Source organism: Onychomys torridus, chromosome 7, assembly GCF_903995425.1.
Source record: "Onychomys torridus chromosome 7, mOncTor1.1, whole genome shotgun sequence".
In the NCBI taxonomy this organism is placed as follows: domain Eukaryota; kingdom Metazoa; phylum Chordata; class Mammalia; order Rodentia; family Cricetidae; genus Onychomys; species Onychomys torridus.
In genome coordinates this window covers 75190668-75211644 of record NC_050449.1, presented here as the reverse complement: position 1 = coordinate 75211644, position 20977 = coordinate 75190668, and the positions used below count along the sequence as shown (strand labels likewise).

The 20977-nt window shown below is 38.3% G+C and overlaps 1 protein-coding gene across 1 annotated transcript in view; it reads right to left on the bottom strand.

Moving 5' to 3' along the window:
• The window catches only part of Mei4 (meiotic double-stranded break formation protein 4), a 189767-nt gene that overhangs the window by 134944 nt on the left and 33846 nt on the right, over positions 1-20977 (bottom strand). The window contains exon 2 of the mRNA XM_036193876.1: positions 15099-15344. Coding sequence (XP_036049769.1) covers positions 15099-15330 — 232 coding nt within the window. The 5' untranslated portion in view covers positions 15331-15344. The remainder of the gene's footprint in view (positions 1-15098; positions 15345-20977) is intronic.

Sequence of the window (20977 nt, the reverse complement as noted above, 5' to 3'; positions counted from 1 at the left end):
AACGTATTACTCAGATAACATAAAGGGATGCCTTAAGGAAAACATACTCCTTGCAACATGTACAACATATGGTAAATAAATGTTATGTTACTCTTCAGTTTTCCTGCTAGGAATCTCACAAGGCTCTTCAATACCAACTGCAAAAGCACACTTTGCACTGGTGTCATGCATCCTCTTAAAAGGATCCACCCTAATTTTTCAATGTTTTCTACACCCCCCATTATTCTCAGCTCTACGCCAAAGTCAACTTAAATGGTTTTCCAGTAGATTTTTATATTTTATCTTTACACTATTCCCACCTGCTTAAAACACCTCACTACACAGAGCTGTCTAGAAGAAACTTCTATACACTCATAAAAAAAACAAAACAAAACAAAACCCAAACTAGCATAGTGAGATCTTTCAGCCACTGCAGTATTTCACTAACTTGCATGATCAAGGGAATATATTACAGTTGAATAACTACAACTGAGTAGTTGACAGACACTCAGTATTTCCATGGGGAAGACATCAAACTTGTATCTCAAACAAACATTGCAGAAGTATCTCTTATTTATATCAAATACAATGTTTTTCCTTCGCACAGAATTAAAGGAAATACATAAGTCTCAAAAAGCACTGTTGTTCTCTGTTCCCAAACACATGCATTTAGAATGTTTTACCTGTTCCTTACTAGACTCTAAATCTCTAATGATACAAGAAGTTATTCTGAATCACCTTACTTCTCTGATGTTCAGTCTTACCTGCAGAAGAGAGTTGTTTCAGGTCTTTTAAAACCCAATACAGTCAGCTCACACTCCATGCCAAATACACTAGATGTTCTAAGCCTGTGGGGCCCAAAGTCAACAGTTTTTAAAGCTCTCAGGTGATGCTGATGGGAGAATCATTACTGTCTGTTCATTAATACTTATTTTGCTATTTTTGGAGAGAACAATGACTTAAGCCTTTTCTGTGCCATTACAAATAACACCTTCATGACTCCCAGAATACCTTGCTACTTTCTCTCATCATGTTTATCTGCTGTTGAACATTTCTAAGCTCAGTAGCAGCTGCGGTCTCTTTCCATGGATGCTACCTTTTCTACCTTGCAAAGGTAGAAGCTTTACTATTCTAGCTGTCCATTCCACCTTAGCCTAAGTCATTATCAGTTCCTCTATGATATCACTGCCTCCTTCCTACCCAGCAGTCTTGATTCCTCTCCCACTGACAATCCAATCCACATGGAAGTGACAGCAGGAAGTCTAAAACTCCTAGCTAACTTAACCAAAGGGTCTCTCCACTGTCACAGAAACTTTACTCATGGAAAAAAGCCCATATAAGTAGTACAACTGCTCCTCCTTGTTCTTCATCATAGCCCCAACATTCCTTATTCTTTCTGTCTCACAGCCAGTCTTACTTAGGTTTCTTTGCTGACATTTCTATTCTCAAGACCACTGAGTGGGCTTCTCTTTGAGGAGTTGGTTTAACCACCTCCTTCTGGGCTCACTGCCCATCCAGTCTAACTTTTCTGTTCTTTTCCATTCTGAGCAGTTCATTCAACACCACATCCTGCTTTATTCTCTTCTATGGTTTTTTTTTTTTTTTTTTTTTTTTTTTTTTTTACACAGACTCTGCAATCCCTTCCTAGTTGGTGTAGCACGAATTGTTAGAAGGTCTTATTAATAAAAACAAACCTGGAGCCAAGTATTAGGGTGAACGCTGAAATATCAGAGACACAGAAGCAGCCACAGCTTCTTCCCCTCACCAATTCCTCAGCTGATCTCGTTTCCTCAAACTGGAAGCCTCTGTGTCCTCATCTAAATGGATCTCAGCTGAACCGCTGCTCAAAAGCCTAAAAGCTTAACCAGGTCCTTGTTCCTGGTCCTCGCGCCTTAAATACCTTTCTGCTTCCTGCCATCACTTCCTGGGATTAAAGGTATGTGTCACCATGAGTAGCTGTTTCGTGTGGCTTTGAACTCAAATGCTAGGATTTAAGGTGTGTGCGCCACCATTTTCTGGCCTCTATGTCTACCTAGTGGCTGTTCTGTTCTCTGACCCCAGATAAGTTTATTAAGGTCCACAATAATTGGGGAACACTATCACTACAAGTTGGTTCATAGTTATTGTCCTCTATTATGGGAATAGAAATTCTATTACTTCTGTATTGTCACTATAAGAACTACAGAAATAAGAACTGTATTGAATAAGAAATGAACTGATGAATTAATGTAACCATTTCAAGGTATCTTGCCTTTCTAACCAGACACAAACTCCTAATGAGTAAACAGACTTTTTCTTCTTTTCTACTTTTCAGAATCAAGCACCACACTGAGAGAACATGACATATTCAAGTATCTGCTCATTATTTTCACTATTTCAGTAGATTCTCAGTATTTATTTCTGAATTTAATAGTTAATTGAGAAATATTGTAACTAAATTTGAGTGTTTCCATAAAGTTTCAAACTAAATTGTCAACTTACTATATCATATTTAAAAACACACAAAACATCTGTAATCTTAATTCACATCCTAATTATTTCATCTTTCAATCCCACTCTCTAAATCATATCCATAATTTTGGAATACAATGTGGGAGGTTCAATCTACAGTTGTAGGCTTTGCCTCTCCAGATCCTGATTTCTTCGTGCAAGCCACACATATTTTATTAATGTATATCTGCTTAGATGAAACAGATAGGAATACCGATCAAGAAATGTCCCAAGTCTGTGCTGCCTGCCTGGATAAAAACCCATTCTGACTAGAGGATTTTTACAACCTATTGTGGATAGCTGGTGACTTTGGAGGTTGGTCTAGTTTCAAGATATTATGTTTTTATACTCTATATATTGGAACCAGTCTATGATATTTAAAACTTGTTCAAAAGCCATAAAAAATTTCAGTATGCAGCACTAGTTACTATACTTTTTCCTAAAACCTTATTGACAGGCAAAGGTACTAAACTAATTATTTTCTATTGAGGAAAGGGGAATTCCCACAAATTTTGGCAATCTTGCTTATCATTGTATTTTGACATCATTGCTTTTAATATGGCTGTAGTGGGCAATTCTACTTTCCTATGCCCTTTCTTCAGCAGGAGCTATTAGCTACTACTCCGAGCTAATGACAGTTTAGCCTATCTCTAGGTAACTGCTAAGCTTACATCTTAAAATCTTAATATAAATAAAATAATAAATAAAATAAAATAATAAAATAATATTGCAGTACTAAGATATAGAAGACATTTATAAATTCCTCTTTAATCTTCACTTTTGGTGACCACTGATAGTGTTTCTTACAAGCAATGACAATCATGATAAAATCCATAAAGCACACCTCTAATTGTCTTTAAGGATTCCGATGTATTTACCTATTGTCTGTCCTGGACAACTACTAACCCCTAAGAGTTCAGAATTGGCTTGTGCAAATTTATGTAAATACCACATTCACTGCAAGAGAAATCCAATACTGTTATCTTCTAAGTACCCAAAAGAAAAGAAAAAATACTGGCTCATTAACTTGCCTCCCTTTCTCTTTTTAAGTATGAAATATTTTCAGATCTTGTAAGTAGTAAAAGCTAAATCACACAGGTGACCATCACTTTGAATGAAAAAACAATTCTATCTCAAGCTCAGCCTGATGTACCTGTAATCCCACAATGGGGAGGCTGGGGCAGGATGTGTTTTAGTTCAAGGGTATCTTGTGTTACACAGCAAGTTCTGGGCCAGAATCTCCATGTTAGAACAAAAGAAACTTAGTCTCTATTCTAATCCCCTTTAAGCACCATTTTTCTTCTCTTTTTACCGCCAGTAAGTTATTCAATAAACTATATTATTTTTGTCTCAAAATGCACTAATATGGAATCTTTTCATTGACTTGTTGGCCTCCACATTCATTCTAGTTTGTTTTCTGTTGCTGTGTTAAACACCAAGGCCAAAAGCAACTGGGGAGGAAGGGATTGTTTGGCTTACAGACTGCATACAGTCTATCACTGAAGGAAGTCAATGCAGGAACTTGGAGGTAGGAACTGAAGCAGAGACAGAGGAGGAATGCTGCTTACTGGCTTGCTTCCTTGGCTTGCTCGGCTACCTTCCCTCATGCAGCTCAGGCCCACCTGTCTTGAAATGCTACTATCCCAGACAGGCTCAGATCTCCTACATAAATTTTCAGTCAAGACAATACCACATAGACCTGACCACAAGTTGGTTTGATGGAAGGAGTTCCTCAACTGAGATTCCTTCTACTTAGACATGTCTAGACTTGTGTCAAGTTGACAAAAACAACCTGCACAATCCACTTCTGTCAAACTTGACATAGAAACATAACACCTGAACTATAGCTTGTCCTTTCTTTGTCCTCAAGATTGTATGTAAATATCACAATATAAAGTATAGTAAAACTATATAAGTCTCATAGTCTATAAAAAGCTCAACATAGTAAAAGTGCAAGGTCTCCTTAAAAATCTAAACTCTCTCATCTGTGGGCTCCTATAAAATCCAAAACAAGTCATATATTTTCTCATTATAAAAGAGAAAAACCATAGAGCACAGTTACAGATCAAAGCAAAACCTAAGCTCAATATTATGAACAGTTCAGTATCTGACACTGAAATTCACTCATGATCTTCTGGGCTCCAAAGGGCTTGGAACCTATAAGGCTGACACCCACAGCACATATATCTTGTTTGGTAAGCTCAAGCTAGTCTCACTCTACACTGATCACTGTCCTGGTCTGTCACCCCACAGTCCTGGCACCTCCAATAGGCTAGGGCCTTCCCTGCAATTGTGGCTACAACTACACCCGTGGCCTCACTTGGCCTCTAACAATGACAAGCTTCCATTTCTCTCTATGACTAATTTAACCCCAGCATCTCTACTATAACAGATGATGCACCTCCACCAATGGTGTCTCTTGGCTTCTCACAATCTCAAGCCTCGAATTATTTCCAGGGCCCCTTCATGTTTTCAAAACCAGAACCATAGGGGAAGAGTCTTACACATTCCCAAGTTTTGCTTCCAGCTTGAGAAACAGCCTTTGGTCCCTCTGGACCACAGCATTTGTACATGTGAACTCATAATAGCTATGGTTGTTGCCTATATAAGGCCTGCAGAAGACTAAGCAAGTCAACATTCCTGTATGGAAGGTGGCGTGGCTCATGAGGCCACACTCTTAGTTTGTACTACTATGTACTGTCAAGAAAGTAAAAAGGGGCTGGAATAACCATTGCTAACGAGCCATACAAAGAAGCCTGAAAGCCTCCTAACAGTCCAGTCCTGAACCCAGCCATGCTATCAGCCTACCTAAATATGCAAAGCCATTATTACACTGTCCTTTCTCACCAGTAACTTCAATTCTTGCACATCTCACAAGTAGAGCTATTAGTGTGCCAAAATCTGTACCCAGTTGTATTCCCCCACACACAAAGGGCCTATGTCAAGTGCCTTATTCTCTCTGGTTTGTTAAGATATAATTAACAAGTAAAATCATTATATTTAGGATGAAGAATATAATACAATGCCTATTATAAGTACCCTTTGTGAGATGGTTGTCAGGTCAATTAATATATCCATCATTTCAAATACTTAACATTTTTGTGATGAGATTATTTAAGATGCATTCTTTCAGCAATTTCTATGAACCCACTATTAATAATTATGATCACTGTGCTGTAGAAGATGTCTCCAAACCTTACTCCTCCTGTCTACATAAAATCTTGAACCATTCAACCCAAACCTCTCTATTCTCTCTCTACCTCCAGTATTTTGAAACAACAACAGAAATGCATGCCTGTACTTAGATGTGGAATATAAAACACTGAGCTCAGGAAGAACGTGGAATATAAAACACTGAGCTCAGGAAGAACGTAGCAGAAGTACAGAGCTGGAGTACGTCAATGAAAAGTTCAATGACTAAAAAAAGATTTAAATTAGGTAGGATTAACACTACAAACTGATAATAAAAGCAGTTATGTTTAATATTGGGGGAAAAAGTTACCTTCTAAAACAGCAGTTTCAATTTTGACTATATTTTAGAATAACCCCAAAGAAAATGAAAAACACTGATGCTTTGGAACAATCCTTCACCTCTAGATCCTGACATCACTCCTGGAAATCAGGTGATTTTAGCATAATAGTCAAGGCTGGTGAGAGCCACACCTGGTACAGCCCATGCATCCCAACACTAAAGTGACAAATACCTTCAGAAATACGCCTAAAATAAAAACAAATTTACAAAATGAAAACTACAGATATCTCTGTGGTTATTCATTTTTGGAGTGTGGGAGATACCTATAGGAACTCCTGATCCCTAACATAGACTTGTTGCTTGTGGGTGCGGAAGGTCTGGACTGATTTTGCATTTGCTGTTAAGTGGTACAAAAGAGCACGTCAGCTTGCTATTGCTGTGTTCACAATCTGCATGGTCAGGGCTCTGTCCTTTCTCTCAGCCTTTCTCTCTGTCTCTGTTCTCTCTCTCTCTCTCTCTCTCTCTCTCTCTCTCTCTCTCTCTCTCTCTCTCTCCCTCTCCCTCTCTCTCTTCCTCCCTCCCTCCTTCCCTCTGTACACCTCCCCTCTCTCTAGATCACCTGGGAACACACCTCTCTGGCCCTAGCTATCCCTGCTGCCTCTCTAGTCCTATTGCAGAGCCACATAGCCACACAAAGCAGCCTATCACCAAGGACCGACAATGGCTGAGAAATTACAGATATCATGAGATGCTTCATGGTTCGCTGAATAAGACCTAATCAGATGAGGCTAAACATCCATACAATAGACAGGTAGAAACAGCTTCAGAGTCACTGAAAGCACAGTAAATTATTAATAAAATTAGGTATTAAAATATGCAAACTACAATCTAATTTGTTAGAAGTAGGTCAAAGAATGGGGGCATTCAGTTTAAAATACTACTTTATGGAAAGAAATGGGCAAATTATACTAAATTCCAGAGTAAACAGTATTTGTTGTTGGAATAACAATGAGCAAAAGCAAGATGCCTAAATTCTGTTTCAATTACAAATTAGAAAACTTTAAATATTATATAAAGACTGTATATTATGTTTTAATTACAAATCAGGAAACTTTAAATATTATAAAATATGTAGAAGAACAGAAGTCATCTTTCACCAAGACACATCTCTCAACATAAAATTTAAACTCCTTCTATGAATCACAATTTAATTTACATTGGAAAATTTACCAAGCCTCATGAAAATAATTTCTATTATTTCATAATTAGTGGCTTAATTTAACATTATACTTTAACTAGACCCAGAAATACTTTGGAGAGCAAACCTATGTCAAGGTCTCACTGAATCTAAAACCATGGGAAAGCAGAAAAGCAACTCAGTTATTTTTCATATGAATTTAACTTAAAAGATAAAGATGTGTTCTTAGCACAAGAACTTTGAAAATCTAAAACCCAGATTTCAGTGAACAATCTATTCCCTGTATATTTTACAGCATACACACTGGCAGCAATACTCAGAATGTATTAAAGACATGCAAGCAGTATTTACTTTAACTCTGAGAAAAACTGGATACTGAAAACAACAGTTATATACTTTTTCCAAATGAACTGGTGATGTGAAACAATGGGTCTTTTCACTGTCAAAGCCCATCCATCTCACTCCACTCTAAGGTCTCCTTTAGCACATCAGCATCCCCAGACGTCCCTTTGAGGTATTCTCAGCTCACTGTGTGCCACGTATATGGAAATGTGTGGTTGTACGGATTCTTCTTAGAAATATACTCAATGTGTTTTATTTGAAGGTCAGTTCCTTAAGGTTCTAGATGTCCTGAAACATGATGTAAATACATGTGGTACAGTTCTGTCTTTGTGATGTGAAACTTTATTTACATGGAAAAATTGTTCTGTCTTATTGTCTATAATTTTCTGATGCTCATTCACAGCAACATATTTATTTTTATCTTTTACCTTGGATACTTTTCAAATGATTGTTATACTTTAACATTCATATAGACTGCCAGTAAGCAATACACAGAATTTCTTCATAATTATGCTTTCCCTACAAAATGTCTTTAAAATTACTGAAAATTGATATAAGAAACAGAAACTCTCTTGAGGGAAAAGAATGGCTGCCTTATACAACGTATGATTCACACACTAAAATATGGGCTGTCTTAGCAGATCTTCAACAGCACTCACAGGTGCTTACTGAGAAAAAGGGCAGTAAGGATGCAGGAAGAAAAAGAGGATGACCAAGAAAAACAGAAGTTAGCCCTGAAAAAGAAGCAGCAATACGCTACCCCTGAATTCTTACTATGCTTGCATATGTACCTCACTTGATAGCATGAAACACTGTCAAACACCACTGCTAAAGTCAAGTTAATGCTACTGATTGTTTGCTGGCTTGCTTTCTCTTAACTCTACAGCCTTCGTCAGACTCTACGTGAACACTGAGTTCTGGAACTGCAGGCTCAGTATGTTTGCTTGGTAGAACAAAATGCTCTAAGGCCTGCTGCTCACTTCATTGACTGCATGCAGGTATTTCATCAGGCACTAATTTGGTTTCTATTGGTTCATTTCCAGTCAATTTTTAGATTAAGTCTCATGACTGCTGTGGATATCGCTCTGTGTAAATAAAGTTCTGATTGGCCAGTGGCCAGGCAGGAAGTATAGGCGGGACAATAGAGAAGAGAATTCTGGGAAGTAGAAGGCTGGGGAGAGACACCACCAGCCGCCGACATGACAAGATGTACGGTACTGGTAAGCCACGAGCCATGTGGCAAAGTATAGATTAATAGAAATGGGTTAATTTAAGATAGAAGAAGTAGATAACAAGAAGCCTGCCATGGCCATACAGTTTCTAAACAATGTAAGTTTCTGTGTGTTTACTTGGTTGGTTCTGAGCATCTATGGGCCTGGCAGGTGAGAGAGATTTGTCCTGACTGGGCCAGGCAGAAAAACTCTAACTACACATGACTGTATATTTCAGGTTTATTTCTTTAAACCAGTGCCATTGAAACTTCAGCATTCATCATGAGGACCTGAAATAGATGTTCAATCATGGTCTGCTGGGCATCCAAAGTTTCTGACTCAGTTTTCAGGTAGGATCTGAGCATTTTACTTTTCCAACAACTTTCCAACTGAAAATTTAATTTAGTCTGGAGAGGTAGTCAGAAGTAGAGTACTGAAACTGTATCAGGAAAAAATGAACAGTATACAGGCAGACACAAAGGAGAGTGATATATCCCACGAGAAGTAAACAATGCATGTATAAGCTTCAAGAGAAAGCAAAAGCAAGATGGCATGTGAGAAACTTTCCAGTGCCATAATACAGAATTTGAATGAACCCAAAGTTAGGAGGCTTAGATAGATTCACAAGTAAGCTCCAGGCACTGCACAAAGTTGCAGTCCAACTTAAGAATTTCAGGCTTCTTCCCAAAGCAATCAAAAGACTTGAGACAGGGTGCAGTCCAGAGTAGGAAATGCCAATGCTGCAAAAAGAAATGTACTTTAATTGGGATAAATTAAGCAAGAGAAATAAAGTTGAATTTGGATAATTAGGTAAAACTATTTCCATTAGGAACAGCCAGATATGGAGAATTTCCAGTGATACATAGAAAGTAGAGTGCAGTAATTCAAGAGGTTACTGGGCCCCTAACAAAATGTCCTAGAACCCAGCTTCTGCAAAGAAGATAGTTAAATCAAGCAATCAGATTCAGAGATGAACCAAGGAGATGGGATGAAGGATGGCGTCTGTCTGAAATGTTAATCATTACAGAATCAACTCCATGGAAAGCTCAACCTTTGAAAGTCTAGTCTGTTTCCTGTGTCAGCACGTCTTTGGTCCTTCTATGTCCTTTGTGGGCCATTAGCACCTTTCTGGCATAATTCTATGCTTTTAAATTTCTCTCTTCCATTTATTCAGCCCTAGATTAAGTACTGGCAAATTTCATGTGGCCATCTTCAACAAAGCTGTTCTAGACTGAAGAACATTATTTTTCTTTCATTTTCTTCCCTATATTACAGGCACCACACTTGTTACTAATTCCACTCACTCATGACCTCCAATTATTCCTCAGAAATGAAGAACAAAAGACCTGTTAACAATGATTTTACCAGCCTCTATTTTTTAAAAGTTCACTAGTAAGAACTGCTTCGTCTACAGAGCAATGCCACTGGGGTGCAGGTTCATCTCACCCTCATCGGTTTCCATCCTGACCATGTTAGCTAATGGCTACCACAGTCCCACATCATCTCTTGGCTGGGCAGAGTGCATACAAGAAACAAGGAGTTGGGGGAAAGGGTTTTTCTATCCTTGATGGGCCTCTAACACTTCATCTGAAGAGGTAGATCCTTTCAATTGCTTTCTGACTTGTACTGGCCAAAACTGGGCCCCACAAAAACTTAGATCAAAACTCTCACAGGCAGCCCTAAGCCTTTTATGGGTCAACCCATGGGACACAAACATGATTTCCAAATTAATTGAATAACTTTAAAACAGAAAGGAGCTCCTTACTGAGTAGAGAATTGTGTCTGACACAAATCACCAAAAAGGCTGAGGCAGATGCCACAAGGTGTCCAGGAGTCTCCCCTTTTGTCTGCTTTCCTCACTTGGTCCTTTCTTTCTGCACTACCTTCTTTACTATGACTGAACATTTCAACAACTCATCCCTTCTGTAGTAAAGTTTCTTAAGGAATAGAATCCTCAGGAAGAAAGTTAAGAAAATAAATCAGAATACAAAAGCATCTGGGTTTCTCAGATGGTGTATAAACCATTCCAGCCTGCTTTATTTAATTCTAGACTGTTCCATTAGTTCAATGGACAGTTGACTATGTAAATTATGGTCCCCAGACTCCCCATCTTTCAAGAAGGGTTTGATTCAGCAGCTATTGAGAGCCTCTGAACACTTATGAACAGTTACAAATAGAAACCAACATTGAAGCCAGGAGGTGGTGGCACATGCCTTTAATTCCAGCCAAAAAATTTAAAAACAAAAAACAAAAAACAAAACACTGAAAACTCCAGAAATAAATATTTAATAATATGAGTATATTTTTACTATGTTTTGATTCTTGGAGTAGCTTTTGTAGAGCGAATCCTGACGTCCTTTCAAATGATCAGTCTTTAAAAAAACCACTAAGTTCTTCTTCTACTTGCCTGTCTGTCATTCTAATGCCACCATTTGCTTCATTTTTCATCCCCTCTTTAACAGTTACTTAATTGCTGTATGTAATCAGTTATTCCTATTTTTTAAGATGGAGACATGGGCTACTTCCAAGCATCTGTACCAAAACACTAGACATGCAACTCCTGCTGCGAGGAAAACTTATTTTAATTATATGATTTTTGAAAATTTCTCTCACAGGTACTATAAGTAAAAATATAACACAAGGTATCACCCAGCCCCTTACTGTTTATACATACTCACAAACAGCATGCACACTATGTCACGGCTACAAATAGATTCTGGATGGCAAGAAATATTGTTGATAGCATAGAAAGTGATGCTGGCAAAGTTCAAGATTGTAATATTTTACATTTTACCATTATATGAATCCCACAACTTCATGGAAGAAAAAGAACAATTGTTTGCTATTTGTTCAGTGGGTATATTCAAATAGCTCATTGCCAAAAAGGACTTTACAGAGATAAAATATTGCTATTAATTAGATATCACTATTTTTGGGCTTATGCATGAGATTTTAGTAATATTTAGATTCTAAGCCATCTTGTTTTCCACATACTAAGTCATCAGGTTATCAACACAGTTCTTCCAAGTTGTTCCATTACCCACTGCATGCATGTGTTCAATTACACTGGCACAGGCAAATACGAAGATTCCTCCTTACCTCTGCAAACCTTTGAACTGTTAGAATCAAACATCCCTCACCTAGCCTCACAGTTCAGTGTTGTGATATTTTATTTGTGCTTTAATAAATAAAGCTTGCCTGGAGATCAGAGGAAAAAGCCCACCCTTCTAAGTAAACACAGAAGTAAGGCAATGGTAACACATGCCTTTGGGAGGCAGGGATCTGTCTGGATCTCTGTGAGTTCAAGGCCACACTGGGAACAGAGACAGGTGTGGGCAGCACATGCCTTAAATTCCAATGATAGTTGACCTTGGAGGTCTGTAGGTCTGTACAGACAAACATGAAGTGACAGAGCTGGGCAGGAAGAGGAAGTGATGTAGCTGAACAGAGAGAGCAAAACATATGACAGAACAGCAAGGCATACAGGCATGGGTAGACAGAAAGAAGTATTTCACTCTTTGGAAGCTGCAGAGTTAGTGAGGTAAGGTTAGCTGTGGCTTTTCCCCTTTTCCCTGATCTCTCAGGTTTTCACCCCCATATCTGGCTCCATGTTTTTTATTTAATAACATTTAGAAATTCGTCTACAGTTCAGTTATCTCTGTAAGTCTTAAATTGTAAGTATAATTACTTAAATGCTATGAAAAATTCTAAATGTATGTTTATAATTCCTGCCTGATCTGAGTTTTCTAATCATATATCTACCTCCCTTCTAGGTAAACCCTACATTTGCTGGGAGTAGTCTCTATTCAGACAAGCCTACACTCAACATTTTATCCTATAAATTTTCTATGTTCACATAGAAAGTATCAAAGTCCATTTAATAAACTGGGATGGAAGTTTCAATATTCTTAAAATCACACTTACATGATCTCTGAACACATTCCCAACAAACATCAGAAGTATCCACTTTTGAAACCATCCCGAGGCATCTGTCCTGTAAGTTCTGATTCCCATGAACCCAGTTCAACTCATCACTCTTCAACAAGATATCTTAGTCTGTTTTTCTGTTATTTAACTAAGAAACCACAGACTTATAACACACAAAGAAAAACAGGTATCTTCAGCTGATAATTTAAGAGGTCCTGGATAAGGGGCCACATCCAGTAACAACTTTCTTGATGCTGGGTACTCTGCATAGTCCAGAGTTCTACAGCAGACTAAAGAATCACAGGGTAAGAGGAGTTCTGTACACAGAGTCTAACTGATCAGTAATAACAGACACACTCTGGTAACGATCCATTAATATACTAGTCTGGTCATCTTCTACAGGTCCCAATTGGCCACACCTCTCAATAGTTCACACTAAGGATTATATTTTAACACGAATTCAAATCATGGGCTTTCGTGGAAGTTTTAAAAATTAAGATCCCTGTCTCCAAGGATTGCTATGTTCCACATCCACTCACCAAAATATGCATTGAGCACTCTGTAATGTGTTCAGATTGGAGCAAAGGTGACAAGCAGGCAGCAAACTTTCCACACACAGAATGACTCATGGGAGATGACATATAAGCCGAGTGGTCAGTAAAGGCCTCCCCGAGGAGGTGACATTTAGAAAGACTGAGTGGAAAGCACAGACACAGAATATCGGAAAAGATAGCAGAGACACACCTTCAAAAGAGAAACTTCAAGGTACTGATGGGAGGGTGGACAAGGTGGGGAGGAAGAGATGAGTAGAGAGACATCAACTATGGGACACTGTATAAAGTTTTAATCTAAAATGAAACAAAAGTAGAAGTCAGTGGAGTGTTTACTGCAAAGAAGTAATATGATCTAATTTATACCGTGTCCTGATTTGTGTATTTTTTTGTTCAGTTACTAGATTGTTTCCTTATCATTGTGCTTCAAATAATTCCTAAATAAAGTGACTCACGTGACACACATTCCAGTTTGCTCCAGGGAACCCTGGTTTGCTTGTACTGTCCCGGAATAACCGCTAATACATTCCCCCTAACTCACGCAAGAGTCCTAATGAAGACATTAACATGTTGAACCTAATGATAAAGAATACAGTAAAACATCCTTTAATTGTTATTCAGCGCCCTTCTGAGCTTTCCGAAATCAACTCTCCTTTCTTCTTGCCATGGCCAACTTGCTTACAGGAGTTCTGGTTGCTCCAAAAGGCAGTGCCAGTGGGGTTCTGAAATGGGGGTGTATTCTCTACTTGTCCTTTGCTCACACTTCTGTTGTTTGCCAGGTCCCCGGCAACAATTTCATTGACAAGTACACAGACCTGGAGGACCAGACCTCTGAAACCTTCAAAGAAATGAGCCAGGATGAATGGCTTCTTGGCATTTTGTCATTCTCTCTAACTGGGCTAATTTTAGGTCTGTTTCTCCCAGTAGAATGTTAGGTGATCAAGAGAGAAAAATAGCACCTCATCTTGTATATTTTGGGGCCCTAATTATTCACCAGAGCTGGTACTTTATAAATGATAGCTATTATATAAAAGAAAAATACAACAGAATTTAAGAATGAGATTTTACAATGAATTTCTTCAGTCAACCCCAAACATGCTTGTTACTGAATGGTAGAATACTTGGCTCTAAGATATGCAAGGCCTTGGGTTTGATCCTCATTATACCCATTATCACAATAACAACAATAATAAACAACTATTTTCACATCTGGAGTACTTTAATTCTGTTAACTTAATCTCCTAATCTAATGTGGTTTCATTCATTAAAAGGTGACAATAACTTGTAATGTTTAACTCAAAGTAAAAAAAAAAAAAAAAAAAAAAGAGAGAGAGAGGAGGGATTGTATGAGTGAAAATTGTTGAGACCATGATTAGAAAAAGCACAGGGACAAACAGCCAAACAAGTGGAAACACATGAACTATGAACCAATAGCTGAGGAGCCCCCACCTGGATCAGGCCCTCTGGACAAGTGAGACAGTTGATTACCTTGAACTATTTGGGACGCCCCCAGGCAGTGGGACAGGGACCTGTCCTTAGTGCATGAGCTGGCTTTTGAAGCCTGGGGCCTATGCAGGGACACTTTGCTCAGCCTGGGTAAAGGGAGGAGGGGACTAGACCTGCCTCAACTGAATCTACCAGGCTGAGCTGAATCCCCAGGGGAGTCCTTGCCCTGGAGGAGATGGGAATGGGGATTGGGCTGGGGGAAAGTGGGGGGTGGGGGGTGGGAGGAGGAAGGACAGGGGATTCCATGGCTGATATGTAAAATTTAATTAAATTATAAAATTAAAAAAAGCACAACCAAAATAACAAAAATTGTATGGGGCAAAAAGGAGAAATAAACATTCTCAGGTTCTTGTAATAAATTTCTAGCAAATTATGGTAATAATAGGTGTATACATTACTGAAAAGTGATTTCACATACTCACCATTCTTCAGCAATCCTGAAGAAATCCTACTCAGGAACAGTTTTTGACGTAATAGCAGAACTTCAGCTTCTAAAGCTTCAACTTTTGATTTCCATTTGGACTCCTGCTGGGTCACCAAGGTGGCAAGGTGCTCTGTATATTCTCTGCTGCTTTTGTCTGCTGGTTTCGAGTGGATAATCGCCAAAGCCAGCGCCAGCTTTGAAGTTTTCAAATACCATGTCTGAATATCCATCTTGGCTTTTGTCCCTACCATATAATGAAAAGAAGTTACAAAATTTCCTTTTAATTTTAACAGCATGTTTTATTTGAACAAAATTGAGCTTCCAGAGTAGTGCTAATTAAAAGTTTATAATTATAAATTGGTTCTAAGCAACAGAAACAAAATTCTCAGGAATAAAAAAAAAAAAAATTTGTATGAGACCTCATGAGTTTTCCCCATCTGCTTTAGCAGGCCTTTGGTTGTCCTTGTTCAATTCATGTTTAGGTAGTCATATTAGTGAGACAGTGTAACTGTGGCTTCTGACATAACTAGGAAAGACAATCTCAGAGTCCTCAACTAGAGGCAAAGAACTACAGGAAAGTAAGGAACACTAAGAGTAGAAGAAACAGTCTCCCCCAGTGAAGAACACAACTGGTTATCCAATCCAAATAGTTAGCCCTAGAAACATACACAAGTGTAACATTATATAGGCTGAGCAGGTTGTATTTAGCAATATGTACACACATAAACACCTATGCATGCAACAATAATTAATGAATGAGAAGGCCATAAATTTAAAAGAGAGCTAGGGACGGGTATATGGGAAGTTTTGGAGGGAGAAAATGAGAGGGGAAAACATTGTAATTATATTATAATCTCAAATAAGCAAAAAAATATGTTTCATATATTTGCATTGTTGAAGTTTGATCCTGCACTTCCAACTATTCCAATTGCTGCCCGAAGTATATGTTTCCAGACCATTAACATCTCAGTCTTCCAGTATGAATACATTGAAAGGGAGAAACTGATGCATGATGACCCTTAGTTTAATTCATTAGTTTAAACATCATCTCCACTGAAGAGTAAGTACATTGTGACTTCCACCATATTTTACTAGATTACCACAGAGGCTTTGAACATAAAATGTAGTTGGAGTTTTTCTGCCTAGCCCAGTCAGGACAAATCTCTCTCACTCACCAGGCCCACAGTCGCTCAGACCCTACCAAGAAAACACACATAGACTTACGTTGTTTACAAAGTGTATGGCCGTGGCAGGCTTCTTGTTATCTACTTCTTCTATCTTAAATTAACCCATTTCTGTTAGTCTATACTTTGCCACGTGGCTCGTGGCTTACTAGTGTCTTTACATGTTGCTTTCCATGGCGGCGGCTGGTGGTGTCTCCCTCCAGCCTTCTACTTTCCAGAATTCTCTTCTCTCTTGTCCCGCCTATACTTCCTGCCTGGCCACTGGCCAATCAGAAATTTATTTACACAGAGCGATATCCACAGCACTTCCCCTTTTCTTTTTTTTAAAGGAAGGTTTTAACTTTTACATAGTACAATTACATATAACAAAACAATTATCTAGTAAGAATTACAGTTACAATATTAAAGAAGATATCCTATCTATCTTATATTTGTGAGTCTAAGGTTTTATATCTATCTTATCTTGTATCATAACTGAGGAAATTATAACTATCTAGTCTTCAACCACATCAAAGACCTCAGAAGGATATAATATTACCTGAGAACCGGGAGAAGGATGTAAGCATTTTTCAGGAGTCTTGCAAGAGTAGACAGAGACAGCTGGCAGCCTGGACAGTCACCTAATGTTCCTTTGTAAAGTTGGGGCATCTGTCTTCAGCCCACAGGGCTAGAGTCTCTTGGTCACTTCTCTCAGTGTCCTGTAGAATGTCTGGCCATTTCCTCTGCGAAGCAGGAACCTGAAGGACCATTTTGTCAAGCAAAGTTTAGTGGTCACCTTTCTATGGGTCCTGCATGTCCAGTCGATCAAGCAGTCCAGGCAAGAACAGTTTCTAGCCCAAATGGCTATTTTTGCCAAGGTGAAGATAAGATATTAAGTGTTTTCAATGCCCATCTTCCTCTCTGAAGCAAATCGGTGCTGCCAGGAGCAGACATGTCTCACTGTCCAGAAAGTCTAAATTTTAAAAATATTTTAAATGCCATATTCTGAAGGTCTTTGAAGTATTTGAAGATTACCTATCTACCTGAAATATCTCTATGTATACCTAGAAGACTTAACTAACATGGCTATGAGTATGATTATCACAGATGATTAATTATTAATCTATTTTTAATTATCCATTACAATTTTAAATGAGCTATACAAACACAATACCTTAAACACGAGTAGAAATATATACATAGTATAACAAAATTAACTTTAAGTTTGTATCAATAGACTAAAATCTATACCAACATAAAACATTTTAAACAAGTTGTTGCTCTTTAGAAGTAAGTTCCATCCTTAATCTACCCTTTCATCCTATTATATCTATATCATATCCCCTTTTCTTCTTTAGAAAGAGATCACATTTATAATCAACCTGCTTTAAAGAAAAATATTGGATTTTCTCTGTCCCACACCAGAGGGCTCTTCTGATTTGGGACACAAGAATCTCTTAACCTTTTCTTTTAGCAATATGTCTGGGTTTAGAGAAGGAGTGAGCCAATTCCATCTCCAAAGCCAGCTTGATAATTTTGGGAATGTGGATGTAGTTTCTCTTACTACTTCCTGCTGGAGGGGGGCGCTGCATCTTATGGGGACAAAAAGAAAATTTTTGGATTATAGAGTAGTCCATTAGGGTGAACCTCTGAGCCAGTTGCCTTGAAACCATTCTGGATGTCAGATCATCTGGGCCATGGTGTCATCAGAGACATTTCAGGTGGTCTTGGCTGATCAAACCTGATGTATCTTAATCTGGAACAAATCCACAGCCTCTGGCTTTCTGTGGAAACAAAAGCAGAGACTCTTTTCCAAAAAAAAAAAAAAAAAAGTGCTGTGGATATCGCTCTGTGTAAATAAATTTCTGATTGGCCAGTGGCCAGGCAGGAAGTATAGGTGGGACAAGAGAGAAGAGAATTCTGGAAAGTAGAAGGCTGGAGGGAGACACCACCAGCCGCCGCCATGGAAAGCAACATGTAAAGACACTGGTAAGCCACGAGCCACGTGGCAAAGTATAGACTAACAGAAATGGGTTAATTTAAGATAGAAGAAGTAGATAACAAGAAGCCTGCCACGGCCATACAGTTTGTAAACAACGTAAGTCTCTGTGTGTTTTCTTGGTTGGGTCTGAGCGACTGTGGGACTGGTGGGTAAGAGAGATTTGTCCTGACTGGGCCAGGCAGGAATACTCTAACTACAATAAAACATACTATAAAAATGTTTACTGTGTAGTAAAAATGTACAGTAACTGCTCACGCCTGCAGTTTCCACTTCCATTGCATACATTCAGCCTACTGCAGATCGCAGCCATTTGAATAAAAACTTATATATATTTTGAACATGTACAGATGGTTCTTGTTTTAATCAATGTCATGCAACAACTCTGTATAGTATTCCCAAGCTTAGGTATTGTAATGATGATCTGAAGTACACAGGATGATATACATAGATTATATGCGAATAGTAAACCATTTTATATGAAGCACTTGTGCATTTAGGTATCTTTATTGTAGTCAGAAATTCCCACCCAGTCTCGTAGCCACTCAGGACCCAAATAAACACACAGAAGCTTATATTAATTTTAACTGCTAGGCCATTAGCTCAGGCTGATTACTGACTAGCTCTTACAATTAAACTAAGCCCATTTCTGTTAATCTATATGTTGCCATGTGTTCCGTGGCTTTACCTGTGTGCCATTATATGCTATTCCCTAGACAGTGGGATGGCATGTCTCTCCTCTGCCTTTCTTCTTCCCATATATCTACCTGGATTTCCAGCTGCCTTGTCATGGGCCAATGCAGCTTTATTTATTAACCAATCAGAACAACAAATATTCACAGCATACAGAAAGACATCCCACAGCACTTTATATATATATAAATTCAGTGTGCCTGGTTACCACATTGATACTAACAACACAATTTCACATTATACCTTACATTTTATTAACGTCAATTTCTCAGGACTATCTTCCACTATGGTAGGGCTACACTGCCCAAGTTCTTTCCTGCTCAAAAATCTCTGCTAATTAATTTTAACCAGTTATAATGCCCTACCTTCCTTATAGCTGCCTAAGACCCATCTGTGTATCCTTCCTGGATAACCCATAAACCACTAATTCAGTGTACTTAAAAATGATCTGAGAAAATGATCAAACTCCTCAGATTTACCCCCACCCACAGTCACATGTACCTATCTGATAACCTGCCATTGGGAAATAAAATGGCACACTGTGACAAGTATTCTAATTGTGCATGTACATGTGAAATCCAGAAATCAATGTTGGGTATCTTCTTTATCAATTCTCCACTTATTTTCTGAGACAGTCTCTCTTACTGACCCAAGGATCTTACCCATTAGTTAAACAAACTGACCATTAAAGCCCAGGGATCCTCCTGTCTCTGCCTCCCCAGCATTATGATTATAGATGCACACTGACACACCTGCTCTGTAGATGGGTCTTAGAGATCTGAACTTGAGTCCTCATAACTCAACAATCTCCCCAGCCTTTAATGATTCACTAACATTGTGCTGAACGCACAACTCTGTGTGCAATATGCTTTTCACAGTGCTGTTTTCACATGGAAAACTCGGGTGGAAAACTGAATAGTTAAAGTCAGGATTGGAAATGTCACTGTTACTTAGTCACCCAAAAGAAGATATTAGTAGGAAATGCTTTATTTGGATGCAAAAGTATTAATGATGCACTGACTTAAGTAAATGAGAGTACAAAAAATCCAAATACAGTAAAGGCCCCACTTACATAAAAAACAGAAACACAAAAACTGTAAATTAGTACTTAATATGTAACTGTAACATTATTGATTTTTATAATTACATTTGTCTGTTATCCTAGTTATTTTCAATGACCAAGTATCACATGATATTAAATTATTAAAGAGTACGTTTCCAAAATGACAGCACAGTGACACTCTGGAATCTTTTACCACTGCTGAATACAGACAACAAAGACTGCATACCAGTGAGATGGACATGCTGACTAGAATTACAACCCCACTCATTTTGACTTTGGCAACTGTCATTCCATTTGCTGGTTCACCAGCCATCTGTTGTGTCAGGAATAGGGCTAAGGCCTCAGACCCCTGTTACTAATCTCAGAGAAGCAGATCACAGACACACGGATGATCTTCCCTGAAGAAGGAACCTTGCTTGTATATTAACAATATCGAACACACACACACACACACACACACACACACACACACACACACACAAACACACACACACACACACCACTAGAACCTATATAAGTTTGTTTCAGTTAGAAAAAATTCTCAAATGCAAGTGGGAATAGTGGGAATTTAACCTAGAAAGAAAAACTAGAAAAATAGTTTGGTAGTATCAGAGTGAAAAGTTTCCTAGATCATAAAAACAGCCAACTCCCCAAACATCATGCAGAAATGCTTAATTGATTTAAGTCATTTGATTGAATTCATGTTCTGATTTTTATAATTTTTATGAGATTTGTCTTTAAACCATGATATTATTAATCAGAAAAAAATCAAACTGCTAAGTTCTTTGGTTTGTTAATAAATCAGGGTCTGAACATTAATTAGAACTGAATCACAAATGAGCAGAAACAATTGCTAACAGAGATGCCTGGTGCAGAGTTGTGGGGTAGAAATCAAACTGAGAACACATACAGACTACAAACTACAACCAGACTGGGCTCCTTGGGATGTGTGTGTGTGT